This window comes from Nothobranchius furzeri, chromosome 15 (genome assembly GCF_043380555.1).
Source record: "Nothobranchius furzeri strain GRZ-AD chromosome 15, NfurGRZ-RIMD1, whole genome shotgun sequence".
NCBI classification, from domain to species: Eukaryota; Metazoa; Chordata; class Actinopteri; order Cyprinodontiformes; family Nothobranchiidae; genus Nothobranchius; species Nothobranchius furzeri.
This window is the reverse complement of record NC_091755.1, coordinates 55,917,346-55,934,108: the sequence shown is the minus strand read 5'-3', so window position 1 is coordinate 55,934,108 and position 16,763 is coordinate 55,917,346. Positions and strand designations below refer to the sequence as shown.

At 42.1% G+C, this 16,763-nt stretch overlaps 1 protein-coding gene across 1 annotated transcript in view; it reads right to left on the bottom strand.

Moving 5' to 3' along the window:
- Positions 1-16,763, bottom strand: part of LOC107391180 (cadherin-4) — a 345,981-nt gene that overhangs the window by 189,049 nt on the left and 140,169 nt on the right. The window contains exon 3 of the mRNA XM_054746084.2: positions 16,426-16,449. Within this exon, the coding sequence (XP_054602059.2) occupies positions 16,426-16,449 (24 nt within the window). The remainder of the gene's footprint in view (positions 1-16,425; positions 16,450-16,763) is intronic.

Below are 16,763 nucleotides of genomic sequence, written 5' to 3'. Positions count from 1 at the left end.
CTTTGGTGTCAGAAAAGCGAAAAGACTTTCCATCTGAAATTTGGTAATAAACTTTTGGAAGAGATCCATGATTTGGACAGAATGGGCCAGCCTGAGAAAAGAATAAAATGAAGTTTCCTCCACAGTCTGTCAGAAGCAACTAGCTCTGCATTTCCCCCCTCATTTTCTTTTTTCTTTTTTGAGGGTGTATTTTATTACCATTTCAACTTATTAGTTTATTTTTGGCTTGCAAATACCCATCTGCCATTACTGTGGCGACATGCCTTTGAGCTGTGTACGAGGTTTGAGAGCAAAGGCAAAAGCCTGCTTAATTAGTGCGACTGTGGAGTCAGGAGATGTGTTTATCTCATTATGGTTATTTGAATGAATATCCGCATGGCCTCGCTCAAAAGTTAATGCTTGTTATTAAATGCAACAGGAAGAAATCCAAATGTGTAAGATGGAGAAAAACTATTTCAAAAGATAATGTGAAATCTAAAATGTAATTTATTGCTGATTAGTTTGGCTCTTCTTCTCTAAGCTTCTAGGAAATGACAGAGGAAGGGGTGACTTCTACGACCCACCAGCGTGATTGGGTCTTACTGTGTGTTTCAGCGGCTCTTTCTCAGGTTTCCCAGGTGTCTGTATACTAAGCAAAGATTGATATGCTCTGTTTTCCACTCCCAGTATTCCATGTCTGCTTTCACCCTGCTGGGCTAATCCAAGATGGCCAAATCCCTCTGACGAGCAGGCCTACATCGGAGCCATCCTGCTGTCTGCAATATGCCACCCGCTTCCCTGGCAATGCAGTCCCTGTAGGGGTTCAAGCCCGACTGTGGTGAATCGTCAGTAAACAGACAAAGATGTATGATTCATCTAAGTCAGTCGGAGCAGGTAGTCCACTGACTATAATGAGTTGTTGAATCATTGCAAAGGGTCATTTGCTCCCTGGGATTAAGGCAGTTCTGCTCCAGAAACACATTGGTACAAATGTGTGTGAATGACACGTGTATATGCACACCTCTAGATGTAAAGCCAACTCACTTTTTAAAATAGAATATATTTATTAAAGAAACTGTTTTAATTAATTGCAATCTATTATTTTACATCCAGGGTTTACAACCAATCAGGCTTGATTGGTTTCTACCTCCAAAAGATCTAGCTCTAAAATAGAAAAGGTGTTTTCTCAGCACCAACCTGACCAGCAGTCACAGTTTAAGCAAGTTAAAGAACCACTCAGAAGAACTTTCAGCTTAATTCATAAACACTGTTTGATGCATTATTCAACACATCAATGAATCTGTTGTTTCCGTGTGTGGTTTAGAAATCCTGCTGGGAGCAACTATGGTTTACTAAGGTGTTAAACATCTACTAGACTGGAGATCAGTTAAGAGTGTTAACAACCACAGAGCGCCGATTCAGACAGCATACAAATGGTGATTTGAAAACGTCTGTTTGAAGGTAAAATGAGAAACACCCTGTTATCCGTGGAGATAGACTGTCTCTCAGCTCTGTGATGCTCTATAGAAATTAAAAACTAAAGGAAATGAATCAAATGATTGTCTGATGAGACATTTCTAGTAGCACGATGCATGATGTTGTTTAGTGGCATTAAAAGAATGAAATGTTTTACTAACACACCCTCCGGATATCTTTGGAAAAATCTGCTACAAAGATTATCCAGATTTATCCTAATTGAACCAAACAGAAAATTCCTGCATGAGCTTTGCATCTACTGCAGGAACCACTCCGTTTAATTTTGTGTGACCTGGTGAGGAAGTCCAATAAGGTAGTGGAGACAATTACCTGCTCTATTTTTCCATGAGCTCAATCCGAAATCACAATGCCATTTGCACAAAGGAGCCGCTGGGCTGAAGTCAACTTAATGTCCAATTGGACTGATTTGAATATTTGCACATTAAGATGTGCCTGGTGTTATCTGGAAAAAGTCCAGGGCTGCAGCATGTGCGTGGAAACGGCTTTTGTCTGTCTGAATGGCTTTAAAATTTCATCCATTAGGCGAAATCATTGTGGTACCCTACTGAGCAGAGCACAGAATATCAAATAAAGTTCATGCATCAGGCTAACACGCCGTTCTTGTATCTTACAGGCAGCTGCAGTGCTGGAACAGGGGTTTGTAAAAGAAACTATTTATAAATTGACTTCAGAATTAATTCTTTTTCATTTAACTTGTTTTTGCATTTATCTAATCTCTGTCATGAGAAATATTTCAATAACCACACTTGTTAAGTCTAAGATGCTGTTCTGCCGAGCCTCTATTTATTTAGTTTGTCTTTATCTTTGGCTAACATTCAGCTGGACATGTTGCAGTGTTTAGTCTGGCAAACAAATCACATTATCTCACTTTTGCAATAGAGAAACTAAGAGCCTTTCACATTGCTTTGTAAAAAGCGTTACTTTCCGCCTCGTGCACCAATGACTGTTCGCCACTTCCAGCCAATGAAGTTGGAAAGATTTGGGGTCCATGCCCTGAGCCTACAGTGTCCTCTGTTGGCATTTAAAATCAATACATGCTGGGCCTTATAATATGCCCAGAGAGATGCAATATAGGCAAGATCATGCCTATAATGACCCTTCACACAGCTAGATTTAAAACCCTGCCATAAGATACATTTAAAAAGAAGGTCACACTAATCAGGTTATATTGCAGGTGTTCATAGGGAGCAGATTGGGGACACACCAGAAAAAAAAACACCTTCACACCTATTCATTCATTACTAATACATGAAATGCCATTAAGCCATTCAATTTGCTACACCACACAGACCATTGAACAGACTCCATGTAAACCGGGTCTCAGAAATACATTTCAATTTATGTCAGTGAAAATCTAAATATGGTTTTAAACCAAACTAAAAGTATCAGACACGTGTCTTTACTGGAAAAAAGACATGCTGCTGTGGTTTTCACTAATATTAAATACAAAAAAATATTATTGCAAATATAATAACTGCTAACGATAAATAATGCCCTTTTCCACATAGAAAGCGAGAATGCATACATGCAGTTGCTTTTCATTGGTTACATCTCAGCATCCAACACTATCATCCCCTCAAAACTGGTGCTGAAGCCGAGGACAAATGTGTGCAGATGGATATTCTCCTTCCTGACCAATAGGTCTCAAGCAGGTTCCAACTAAGCTGGAGCCAGCACACAACATCACAGGCTTCACCATGGTCAACGGTGAGTCAGCTGATCCACGTTATTATTACGGCCCATGAGGCTTGCCCACAAGATGGTAGCAGCTTCCAGTTTACATTACTTTACATTGAGACGATACGATCCCTTTGTGCAAATCCTTTTTTATGGGCTTTTAGAGATGGAAAACATGCAAACGCCAGCTGTCACTGCTCATACAGGACCCCTTTAGACTGCTTCTGCCCACTGCACCGGAGGGCTTGAAGGAAAATCATAAAATCTGGCCAAGGCTAGCATACAGAAGCATTTTAGCTGCTTAGCTACAGCGGGGCAATAAACAGTCTTAAAAGCTCTCAGGCTTATTGGTACCTACACGATTATGGTTGGTCGTGTTTTGGTGGGACATAATCTTATTTACTTAAAAGCAGACGGAAGAGCCAGGTAAGAGCCGCCCTCATCACCTCTCCTGGCTTTTAATTTTAGTTTCTACATCAAACAGGATCTCACTTTTAGGTTAACAACGGCACTTTAAATGCACGTTACATTAAACCTATTCAGAATGTTGTACACATGAAATCATAGCCGTTGTTCTTGTGAGAATGCAGTCAAATCTCTACTCCCCCCTCTCTTCTTTGGAGGTTATTCATATTTTTGTCAGAGCAAAGTGGATAAAGACGGTTTTATATGCCTGGAAAATGCAAGAAAACTCTTGGAGCAGTTTAGTCAGGGCGCAAAAGGCATTTACACTAAAATAAAGATACAGAAACAGAAAGTGATTTTGACAATGATTGTAGTACACTGTAAAGCCAGCATAGTAAATCTCATCTAAAATTATGAATCACTATTAGAAGACTTTGTTTCTCAGAATAAAGTGTTTCTTACTGATTGAATGCTTCATATTATGAATTATCTTCACACAATGTGTAACACAGGAAGGAGACTGTAGGAAAAGTATACAGATAGACCAGATTCTATAAGCTGCCCACCTGGTTACAGTTAAATATAAATATAAGATGTAGGATTCTGACTTCTCATGCAGTGTAAATAGTTAGAGAAAGTCACAAATCAAAGTGAAAAAAGCACCAGCTGTGGTAGCATTTTATAGGTGTGTGATACACAAGGCTGTTTAAGATTCACGCCACTGTGAAAGCAAATGTCTGGAAATAATCTAAACCATTAGGGCCCACTTTAGCAAGATTTATCTTTTATTGTCATTTTTCCCCATTTTCTGCTGTTATTATTTAATTTACAAATAGCTCCTACAGCATGTGTGCCATCGTCCAATTAAAGCAACAAACAACAACGTAAATAAATAAATATATGAACACATTCATTTAACTGTTACACACTGAATTACTCACACTGCTAAAAAAGCAAAACTGAAAAGCAAAGTGTGTTATATAAATAAATGACTTTAATTACTTCCTACCATCAGGTATATGTACACTTGCAGAGGTTAATGAAATTACCTTTTACTAAATAAAAGCAGCTGATCTCTGTGGTTCATAAATAAAACAGCCTGGCACAAACAAGGAAGTGAATTGAGACTGAAAAATGGTGCATTGCTCTATTAGGACTCTTGCCACCAGTTAGTTTGCTAATTGGTCATATCATTAGCTCAGTAACATGAATGTGGGAAAAGATTATAAAAATGTCTGAAACTGTTTTTAATAAAACAGTAAACCCTGTAATCTAAGTCGCACAAACAGTCTTAAAAATGAGATTGATCTTTAAAGGGAACTACATCATGCAAAATCCACTTTTTGAAGCTTTATACCATGTTATGATGTTATTGGACACACACACACATATGTATGTGTATGTATGTATATATATATATATATATATATATATATATATCAGTGCTGGACTGACCATAGGGCATAGCGGGCAACTGCCCGCTGGGCCGACCCTTTCATCTTTTATGGGCCGGTGTCTGTTTTTTTTTTTTTTTTTCCTGGCCTCTAGTTGTTGCGGACAACTTGCCCGCACCGCCCCACGCGACGCCTCGTAAAAGTTGGTGGATTGGCCAATTGGTAATAATACACTCTGGGCTGGACCAATAGCCAGAGGTCTGATGCACCCGCCAGTTGTTTGTGAATCTCAGTAAACAGACAGACGAGCTTAACAAAATGGAGAACAAAAAACGGAAAGGAGAAGCGGAGAAAATTCGACTAAAAAAGAAACTGGCCCTTCAGGCTGATGCTGGCACATGTGTTAAAATCTCACAGTTGTTTGGTAGTGAAGGTTCAAGTAAAATCCATTTAGGAAGTGATGGAGCCTCAGCCCAGCGACAGGTTGGAGAAGAAAAGAGGGAGGAGGAGGAGAAACCCGAGCCGGTGTTGTGCCATAAATTGACTCGCTGCCAAAAAATGATTAGCCACCGCGGGATCGCGCACGGTTAGGTAATTGCATTTCTAGACAAAATTCCCCAGGATTTCGCCCTAAAACTCAGCATATCTAGCAATATGGACATTCAGAAAGCAAAGATAACCTCTTCCGGTACTTAAACAGATGTTTATCGCGGATATTAGTGTGGCAGTGTTTGTGGCACCCTGCGCGGGAGCACGAGGACGTGCTTGTGGAAAGAGGGAGGAAGATGTGGCAGTGTGAGCATCCACAATGTCCCGAAAGATTGTGCGCCCTGGCTACTTAGCCAAGGAGATGTCCCTTTGGCTGACTGGTTAGAGCATATGACCTTCACCCGGGAGTCTGGGGATCGAATCCCGCCCGGGCACTCCTTTCTGCACCTGCCACATTAGTTTTTCCAGTTCGGAAGTTGTTTTAAGTGTTGCTATTTGTCTTAAACGTTCACAATGAGGATATATTAATCCTTTTTGCAATATTTGCGATTGAAAGATGGTTTGTGCCATAAACTTTGTGGTAAGAACTGGCTTTCTTTATGTTACAGCCTTGATACCAAAAAAAAAAAATAAACAATGTAAAATGGTACCCTGTATTGAATGTAAACGTTGTATAAATGGAAATAAACAATTCTCCAGCGATTTAATTTTTTCCCCTTCCTTTCTTTAGTCCACTTGACATGGAGCCACAGTTAACTAGTTTGGGGCACATTTTTACTTGAAAAAAAGTATTTAAAATGATCAAGCTTTGGCTTTACAATGACACTGTGTAGGTTGCTATTCATTACGTTGCTCTATTTAAAAGTAACAAGATAAAAGCACTTCAGCACATAAAATTAAGATTGTCACTTACCAAATAGACTACACCCTCCCGTTTACCTATAAGAAATGCCTCAAAATATCTTTAAATTCTTTATTGATGATTTAATTGTAGACAACTAAAATGGCATTTTACTTGCCAAAAAGTGATTGAATCGCTAAGATTTTCATGGAGGCTAAAATTGACCAAATAAGGGTTTTATGTATTATCTGTTGACGTTACTGTACTCATACTGCCTACTGTGTCATCAAAAACACCCCAAAAATGGCACACAAAAAAAGAAGATAATTTCCCTTGCCAAAAATTGATTACAGTGTCCTGGTCACCTGTAAAGGGTTACATTTACCTAAATATTACTTTATTTATTATCTCTTGATGTTATTAGTGCCATCACAGGATGCCGGTGTCTTTCACATTCATAAACACCTCAAAAATGGCAACAAATGATCATTTCCCTTGCCAAAAATTGATTACAGTGTCCTGGTCACGTGTAAAGGGTTAAATTGACCTAAATATTACCTTATTTATTATCTCTTGATGTTATTAGTGCCATCACAGGATGCTGGGTGTCTTCCACATTCATAAACACAGAGTCCTGGTCACCCATAAAGGCTTAAATTGGCATAAATATTACTTCATTTATTATGATGCTGGGTGTGTTCCACAATCATATTCGAATAAACGTGAAAATATTCTGTCCGAATATCTGTTTCTTGTTATAAATATAACAGCTAGAAGGATTTACAGTTAAAATAGGAGAAACACGTGACTCCCCAGGAAGGGTCGTAACACCACTTGCCTCATGCACATAAGTGAACAAAACAAAGCAGCATGGAGACACTCCCTCCAACCACCTCTCAGGCAGCAGCCTGCACTCCCAAGTTCTACATGTCACCAGAACATAAACAACTGCAACACAATAAAAGCAGTGTTATACAAAATGGAAGGCCTGTAGTGTTTATTCTCTTACAGTAACAACTTATCAATTTTTTGGAGGAATTTATTTGAGAATTTTTTGGTTTTTATTAATTGTGCAACAGAAAAGTAATCGCTAGATTAATCATCTAAATAGTCATTAGAATAGTCGACTATTCGATAAAATAATCGTCAGAATAATCATTTTAAAAATAATCAGTTACCCCCAACCCTACTTTTTAGAATACCAGGATAGGAAGGATGGTGTAGGTTTAGGTTTATTAGATTGATACATAAATACTACCAATAAGAAAGTGTACGTTGGTGTGTGTCAGAAACAGCATAAGGCTTAATGTCTTTTCCAAAAAAAACAGGTGATGGGCCGGTCTCCAGTCAAAATGCCCGGGCTGAATTTTTGTCCCAGTCCAGCCCTGATATATATACATACACATATATACACATTTGTCAGATTGCGAGCACTGATAAACAATTCCACAGAAACATAATGCTACATTTGCTTGTGATCGACTTCTTTTAGGTTTAAAACATTCTAGGAACTACACGTTGTATGCTTCAGCAGGGGCTGCATGGCTTAATTTATTTTAAAGTCGACCGTCAAGTGATGACAATCGAGTCGACTTTGACTAGTCAATGATGACGTCATACACCTGACGCGGGTTGGTTCGCTGGAGTTTTTGACAATTAAAAGTGCGCCCACATTTTCAAAGTTAAACACATTTCTTTAACAACGGTAGTTTCTGCTTCAGCCCTCTCCCCCCTCCCCCTGCGCAGCGGCCGCAAACTCACTGATGCGCCTGCAGCCTCTCAGAGTTCCTGCTGCTCTAAACATTAAAATAATTATTTCATTTTCTGTTCCTCACTTCTGATTACCTTCAATGGTGTCTGTTTGTTGTAACCAGCAGGTACAAAAATAACTTGTTTTTATTTGACTATTTTTCTGTCCTGTCTCTGTTTATTATCTTCCTGCATCTCCTCGCAATCCTAAAGAGAAACTGCTACCTGGCTTCACATATATTCACCTTATGAGTTACCTTTGAACTGCAGTTCTAAAAGATCTACCGACCGCAAAAAAAGCGGAGTGTGCGCTGCGTGCTGGCAGCACTGGTGAGGTGCATCACCGGAGGACAGAACAGGTGATGTGCCCCGCTCCACAGCAGCGAAACGCATCAGGCACAAATAAAAGACAGAAAACATAAAAGGAAATGAGCTGGCATGAACGATCACGTGTTAATTTAGTTTTTGAGGTGGCGACACCTAATTTGATAATAATACTGTGGCCGTGCTCAGGATGCAGATGTCTGGAGCGCGTCAACAATCAGAGCTTTGCATGCGCAAGCTGGTTAAGGTTAGGATGGGGGTGAAGGGAAGGTTAAATTGGAAGAGGGTAAAGGTCACAATTCGGTCTAATGTCCGTTTTATGGCGGGTGTCAGATAGCGATGCTCTGGCACAGGGCGTCGCCTCCCAACGCGCATGGGCTCATCACCTGCTGTCTTTTACGAGGACTGCATCTAGTCGGTCATTATCACGTGACAGCGAGTCGTCGATGAAAGGCATAAAAAATTACTACAGAGCAGTGAAGTCGACTAGTCGACTAGTTGATACAACCCCTAGCTTCAGGAGAGATTTAGTTTTAAGATACATTATTAATAGCTTGTTTATCAGTAACATGTTTCCAAATGAAGCTTATTGGAAATTTCTAAATTCCAAGTTTTGCCAACTTCCTGGAGTGAAAGTGCTATCTGAGAAAACAAAGGTTTCAGGTAGTTCTGACGCACTTTAAAGAGGTTTTGCTGATGAAGAGATCCACGAGAGGCTTGAAGCAGCAGCTGTAAACTAGTAGAAAGACTCAAACATTTAACTCAAACCCAGCGTTTTATGATTCTAGAACTAGAGCTAAACAGGTACCATCTGAGAAGAGAAGCTTCTGATGTGAGGACAGAAAGTGACTCTAAATTAGAAACAGGAGGCAGATGTTGAGTGAAAATGTAAAGAGAGAAAACTCTGGAGTTGGAGCCAAAAGGAAAATGGAGGTAGAAGTTGAGAGGAGTTTAGCTTTCCTCGTGTAGCTGTAAGCTGACAGGTAAATTAGCATGTGTGGCTAATGGGGCAAAACAGCACCAAGCCCTCAAAGGCACCCCTTCACTCTGACAAACAGGCAGCTTGTTGACCCAATCGTTGCCTCTTGTCACTCCTTTTTTCTTAGATTTAGCATTCAGATGCAACAACACCCTCCCACTGACACACAAACAACAAACACACACTAAGCTGCAGAATGTGGGCACATAGAATAACTAAATCTACTAGGACTGTTCAAGCTGCTGCCCCTCTCGCCCATCATTTATGGAGCTCTTTTTGGCAGTATGATCAAGATGCTGTGAAAAATCACAATGTGCTTCCTGAACAATGTACACATCAAGGCGAGGGACAAGCCACTTGCATGCACCATAACTTTTTGCTCCATCCTTCTGAGAGCAGTGGGCATCAATACTCAGATTGGTGATCCATGATTCTCCCTCCTGTCACATGTTTTTCCTTCCTATCACTGTTTCATACCCTTCATGTCATGTTGGAAGACTTTTGCAGAGTGGAAAGTGAATGAATGTTTGCATGCACATGTGATTGCCAGCATGTGTCAGAGAAATGAGAGCATGTGCATAAATGTCTGCAGATTTGTATAAGGAGAAACCACAGCTGGGTATTACCATATATCAGTGAGCCTGTCTTAGAGCGGGTGTGTGAAGGTTTCATCTAATCATTAAATGCTGACAGGCTTCACAGAGCAGCTCCAGTGATCTCCGTTAGAGGAAAACGGGGCTTGACTTCATTAGAAGTGTTAGTACTAAGCTGCTTTACCTGCACTCACGCCTGGTTTAACCAGCACAGTGATAAATGGGAGGGGAAAGGAGGAAAAAGGCAGATGGAAAGGGAGGTGAACCAAAAAGGAAGGCAAGGGCAGGGGCATTTTAAAGAGGACGGAGGAGTGGTGGATGAGGTAGAAAGAAATGATGGGGGAATCAGAGGGCACAAAGCGTGTGAACCTGCAGTTTTCAGAAGCAGAGAAGGGGATGAAGCACAATGTGGTGTTTGAACTGAGAAGGAATTAATGATGCAAATGCCAGAAAAACAATCAATTAACTTGTGTTGCAATTAATCAATTACTACGCCGGCACATTGACAGCCAAAGTGCTTAACTGAGATTTTAGAGAGAGGCTCCTAATGAGTTGGAGAATTTTCACTGACCTCTGTGCACACCATGCATCCACACTTATGCACAAGCTAATTTATGTGTGCATAAATGCATCTAAGCTAGTAAAGATATGCACACACACCCATGTTCTCAGCATATTTCTCCAGTACATTCATTTGGTTTCCCCAACAAGAACCCCCACCATCTCACACACACACACACACACACACACACACACACACACACACACACACACACACACACACACACACACACACACACACACACACACACACACACACACACACACACCACCCTTGCATCTCAACACTCCGTCTTCTCCTCCTGCCAGCAGACATTTTTGGCTGGCTTAAGTACGCCCACAGGCCCCTGAGGGACAGCCCGTGACGGATGGCACTACGTGTGACTTCGATTCGATTCAGCCCATTTGATAAATTTATTGTTGACATTTTGAAAATGAAATTAGAGGGACGTCTCCTGGAGACTGTTTTTCCAGCACAGGTGCCATAAATATATTTCATTTGGCAGCAAAGTGGGAGGAGGAGTGCAAGGGGGTGGAGAAATGTTGGATAAAAGATGTCACGGTGGGAGGGGAGGAAAGAAGGGATGTTCCTCAGAAGCGAGAAAGTAAAGAATAAGGTCAAATTCTAATGAGGTCCTGCTTTAATCACGATATTGGAGCGACCATAAAGGTTGTCTAAACGGAGTTCGAATTCCACCCAGACCTACCTAATGTGTGCTTCTCTTCGTTTAAACATATTTACTGTGGTGCTGCACCCCTGCCGTCCCACACTGAACAGTAACAGATTGAGACAGTGGGTTGTTGACAGTGCAACCAGTACCATGCTATCTCAATCGTTCATGCTGAGGCACAGACAAAAAAAGAAACAAACATAAACACACACTTTTGTTGCTGTCTTACAACACAGTTCACATAAACGTGGTGCATGTACTGTATCTTTGCCTCAAGGCCCTATGGCTCTTCAGTATAGATTACACTGTCAAAGGAGCTTAGTCACAATATATAAACGAATAGATCTGGTGATTCTCCATCATTATGCACTTGTGTTGTATGGTAAATGTTTTGTGTGTGTGTGTGTGTGTGTGTGTGTGTGTGTGTGTGTGTGTGTGTGTGTGTGTGTGTGTGTGAGTGCGCGCGCGCGCGCTGGTTAGGATTAAATAGAAATATACACGTCACACACACGACTTGAATCTCCACCGAAGGGCCTTGAGTGTCTGTTAGTGCCTGTTTTTGTCTTCTTAAACTTTTGCTTTGCACTATCTTCCATTGGGAAAAAGAGAAGGAAACTCATCTGTGGGTTATCCTGTTGTCTAGTAGCTCCAGTTTGGGCCAATTGAAAACAATAAGTGCAATCAGGGGCTGTAAACGAGCTGTTTCTGCCCTCCCTGAAAGCACTCATCAGGTGATCTAGGTCTCAACCATTGCAATCAGCTGCTGCATGAACACCTGTTTCAAATTAGTAGCACAGCATAAGTTTGGTGGCATAACTGCAGCATCAGCAGAAGCGTCAGCCCTTGTGTCTCAGCCCCTCCGGTGTGAAGACACTCCGGGGTAAAGACATACGTGTCTACCTGTGCGTGTCCACAGAGCAGGTACACAGAGCAAACTTGACCCAGACGCTGCTCTATCAACACCTAGCAAAATGTGCCATTATCCTATACCTGTGACCATTAGCTTCAGAGGAAGGTCACACACAGCAAACCGCTCTTGCAACCTTCAAAACCTCTGCTCGCTAAAACCAACTCCCCCCGAAGACATCCACCTGTCTATGGGACTTTGGAACTGCCAATCAGCTGTAAACATCAGTGACTTCATCACCGCATATGCAAACCACCTGTCACGTGATGCATTGGCTCTCACTGAGAACTGGATCAAACCATGTGACTATGCTACCCCATCTGCTCTCTCAGTTAACCACACTTTCTCCCACACTTCTCGTGCATCTGGCCGAGGTGGTGGAACGGGCATGTTAATTTCCAATAAATGGATATACAGTCAGTTGCTACCCATCACTAAATACAACTCCTTTGAATACCATGCCATCCAGGTAACTGTACCGAAAAAATTCTTTTTGATTGTCATACATCACCAACCAGGTCAACTCAGACTTTCTTGATGAACTCGACACCCTGCTTTCCTCCATTCCTGAGCACGACTGTCCCACAATGGTCCTTGGAGACATGAATATTCACCTGGACAATCCCAGCTCATCAGGCTTCCTATCACTAATGTCATCATTTGATTTAAAACTAGTACAAAGCCCTCCAACTCACAAAGCTGGAAAAGCACTTGACCTCATTTTCACCAGAAACTGTGCCATAGACACAATCTCTGTCACACCGCTGCATCTTTCCGATCATTACTTCATCCATTTCAGCGCGACTCTACAAGGAAGGTCCACTGCTTCCTCCCCAATGGTCTCTTTCCGCTGCAACCTCCGCAATCTGGCACCCAACTACTTCTCCTCTCTTTTTGCCTCCACTCTTCCATCTCCCAGCACATTCTCTGCTTATGAAGTGAATGAAGCCACCGAGTCACTCTGCTCCACACCCTGCTCTTGTCTTAATAACTTGTGTCTTTTAGCCACTAGACCTGCTTGATCCTCTCAGTCGCACCCTTGGCTAAATGATAGCCTCCAGTCTCTACGCACCAATCTTAGAGCTGTGGAACGGAAATGGCGCAAAACAAAAGATCCTGGTGATCTATTGAAATTTCAGGAATTACTGTCCTCATTCTCTGCCAGCATCACTGATGTAAAGAAAGCTTTCTACACTGACAAAATTCTCAGCTCTACTGACTCTCAGAAACTATTTTCAACATTCAAAACTCTGCTCACCCCTCCATCTCCACCTCCTACCAACAATCTATCAGCTGACACATTTGCCTCATTCTTCACTGACAAAGTGGCAGCTATAAGCAAGCAGTTTACTCAACTGGCCACTCCTCAACATTCACTACCACAAACTCCTTCAAGCCCAACCATCTCAGGCCCTACTGCTTCATTTACCTCTTTTTCCCCTGTCACTGAGAACTGTGTGTCCAAGCTTCTCACTTGCAGCCGCCCTACTACATGCCCACTTGATCCCATTCCGACTAAGCTGCTCCAAGCTATTGCTCCTACAGTAGCCGCAGCAGTCACACATGTGATAAACGCATCACTGACATCCGGTACATTTCCCACCTCTCTCAAGCATGCTCAGGTTAAACCGCTGCTAAATAAAAAAAAAAACATATCTTCCTCCAAATCATGTGGAGAACTACTGACCTATCTCTCTCCTCCCTTTTCTGTCCAAAATCATTGAAAGGGTGGCTTTCAAGCAGATCACAGAATACCTCTCACAAAACTGTCTGCTTGACCCTTACCAATCTGGGTTCAAAAAGGGCCACTCCACTGAAACTGCTCTGTTAGCTGTGACTGAATCCTTAAAAGAAGCTAGAGCGACAGGCAAATCCTCAGTGCTTATCCTGCTCGACTTATCGGCAGCATTTGACACTGTCAACCATGGCTTCCTTTTGTCCACACTCTCTACCATGGGCATCACAGAGAATGCACATGCCTGGTTTGAATCGTACCTCACAGGACGATTATTCAGTGTATCTTGGCTTGGACAATCTTTTACCGTGCACCATCTTGCCACAGGAGTCCCCCAGGGCTCTGTACTAGGACATCTTCTCTTTGCCATATACACCACCTCACTGGGTGAGATCATTCGATCACATGGTTTCTCCTACCACTGCTATGCAGACGACACCCAGCTCTATCTGTCATTTCCACCGGAGGACCGCACTGTCTCTGCACGAATATCAAACTGTCTCTCTGACATATCAAAATGGATGAAATCCCACCATCTCCAACTCAACCTCTCTAAAACTGAACTACTTGTCATCCCAGCAAAACCATCTATACAGCACAATATCTCAATCCAAAATCACTTCCTATCTCTTGCTCCTTCAAGGGCAGTTCGAAATCTGGGTGTTGTGATTGATGAACACCTGACCTTTAAAGATCATGTTGCCTCTGTTGCCCATTCATGCCGCTTTGTGCTGTATAACATACGAAAGATCAGATCATACCTAACACAACATGCCACCCAGTACCTGGTGCAATCTACTGTCATCTCCCGCCTCGATTACTACAATGCCCTTCTAACTGGTCTTCCAGGCAGTACTGTGAGACCTCTTCAAATGGTCCAGAACGCAGCGGCGCGTCTGGTCTTCAATCAGCCAAAAAGAGCACACGTCACCCCTCTGTTCATTGAGCTCCACTGGCTACCGCTAGCAGCACGCATCAAATTCAAATTACTAACACTAGCATACAAAATCCGAGATGGTACGGCTCCCATCTACCTGAATCCTCTTGCAAAGGCTTACGTCTCGGCCCGGCCGCTCTGGTCATCACAGGATCGTCGGCTAGCAGTGCCTACACCACGCTCAGGACAATCCAGACTTTTCTCATGCATCGTTCCACAAATGTGGAATTACCTTCCAAGCATTACCAGAACTGCGGCTTCCTTTTCAATTTTCAAGAAACTCCTGAAGACCCTGCTCTTCAGAGAGCATCTTCTTAACTAGCGCCTTGCCTGCACCCGTCCCCCCTCTCTACTGTCCACTCCTTGTTCCCTACTCTCCATGACTGATGTCAATGTTGTTGTTGTTATTGTTGTTGTTATCCTCAAGGGCAATATGCCGATTTTCACTTGTAAGTCGCTTTGGACAAAAGCGTCTGCTAAATACATAAACATAAACATAACACTGATTGGCCAGTACAAGAGAGACACAATGGGGGTGCAGACAGCAGACACACACAGGGAAACAAAAGTGAGTGTTCATTCACCGTTGGGGTTATAGTGCCTTACTTATCTTGCCTCTCATTCAGAAATGTGTGTAAGTGAAGCTGTGGAAGGATGATGTATGCCAATCTAGCTCCTCTACCCCCCTCAACATTCATCACAGAGGGGAGGCTCAGGCAACCCACATCACTTACCTTTATAGCCCGGCCTGACAGCGCCGTACAGCCCACAGTCATTACATACATAGATTCGCAAAGGGGTGTTTGTGTGAGCGAGGGCGAACGGAGTGTAACCTGTCACCAAGATCCAATCCGTCAATGTCTTTTGCTAAACGTATTAGCAGCTTCAACAGGTCAGAAGCTTTGAAGGGTGAGTCACCAAACACTCATTTTTTATATTTTTATTTCTCTTTGCACGTTTTATCTGATTGAGGAGCCAATGTAAATATTTTCATTCTGTGCAAATCTAGTGCAAAACAAGTCCTAAACTCTTTCGAGCACAGCAGGGAAGAAGGAAAAAAGTAGCAAGAAAATCAGTGGGGAGTTCTTTTGCCTGATTGCCTGCTTCAGTTGTGCAATCACAGAGTGAGACACACCCTCTAGCATTACCACGTCTTCTCTAAGAAGACAAAAGGGCAGCGAGGGTCTGATGCATGCATCTGCAGGCTTTCACACAGAGGAAGACCCCCAAAGCTTTTTAGAGAATTTTGCATCACCTTCCATAATCAAAACAGCACACAAGATTGTTCCTGCAAATGTTGATCTGCAATGATCTATGATACAAGACAAGTTCCCTCCCCAAATTCTGATTAATATGCATATGAACATGTAGAGGAGTTGAAACAGAACTGTGATTAGTCTTAAGTCACACACAAAAAAGGCAATTTTAACCACAGACTGTGGGCTGTCTGTCATCGTAGGATAATTTAGTCTCAGTGTCAGTGGGTGTGATTGATTGACTTTGTAATCAAATACACTGTTCTGCAACAAAAGCCCCAGAATGACAATTTCAAATCATCCTCAGCAAACACCGTGAAACACTTTTCATCTCATTATCAAAAACTGACACACAGATCAACACAAACACAAAACACCCCTCTGGAAAAGCACGCAGGAATCTACAGGTGACTGATTGAATGTTGACTTACCTTTTTGTGATGATACTGTGGTACCTGTGCAGACAAAGGAGGAGTGTGTTAGTAGCTGGTACGTCATTGTGTGGTAACAGCAATCACATAAAATATAAAAGACTGCAGCTTTTGTATTGGTGCACTGAGGAACATGGAAACTGAGCAAATCAAATACTTTCACTAAGTATGTTGGTTTCTTATGCAGAGACCACATGAGACACGTCCCTGTAAGGAGGATAAAAGCTCTGGCCTCCTGGAGAGACGGATGCACTGCAACTCGCTTCTGATGGAACACAAAACCGAGAGAGAGAGAAATTGAGTCATTTAGTTTGTTTCTCTCATGAAATATTCACCAG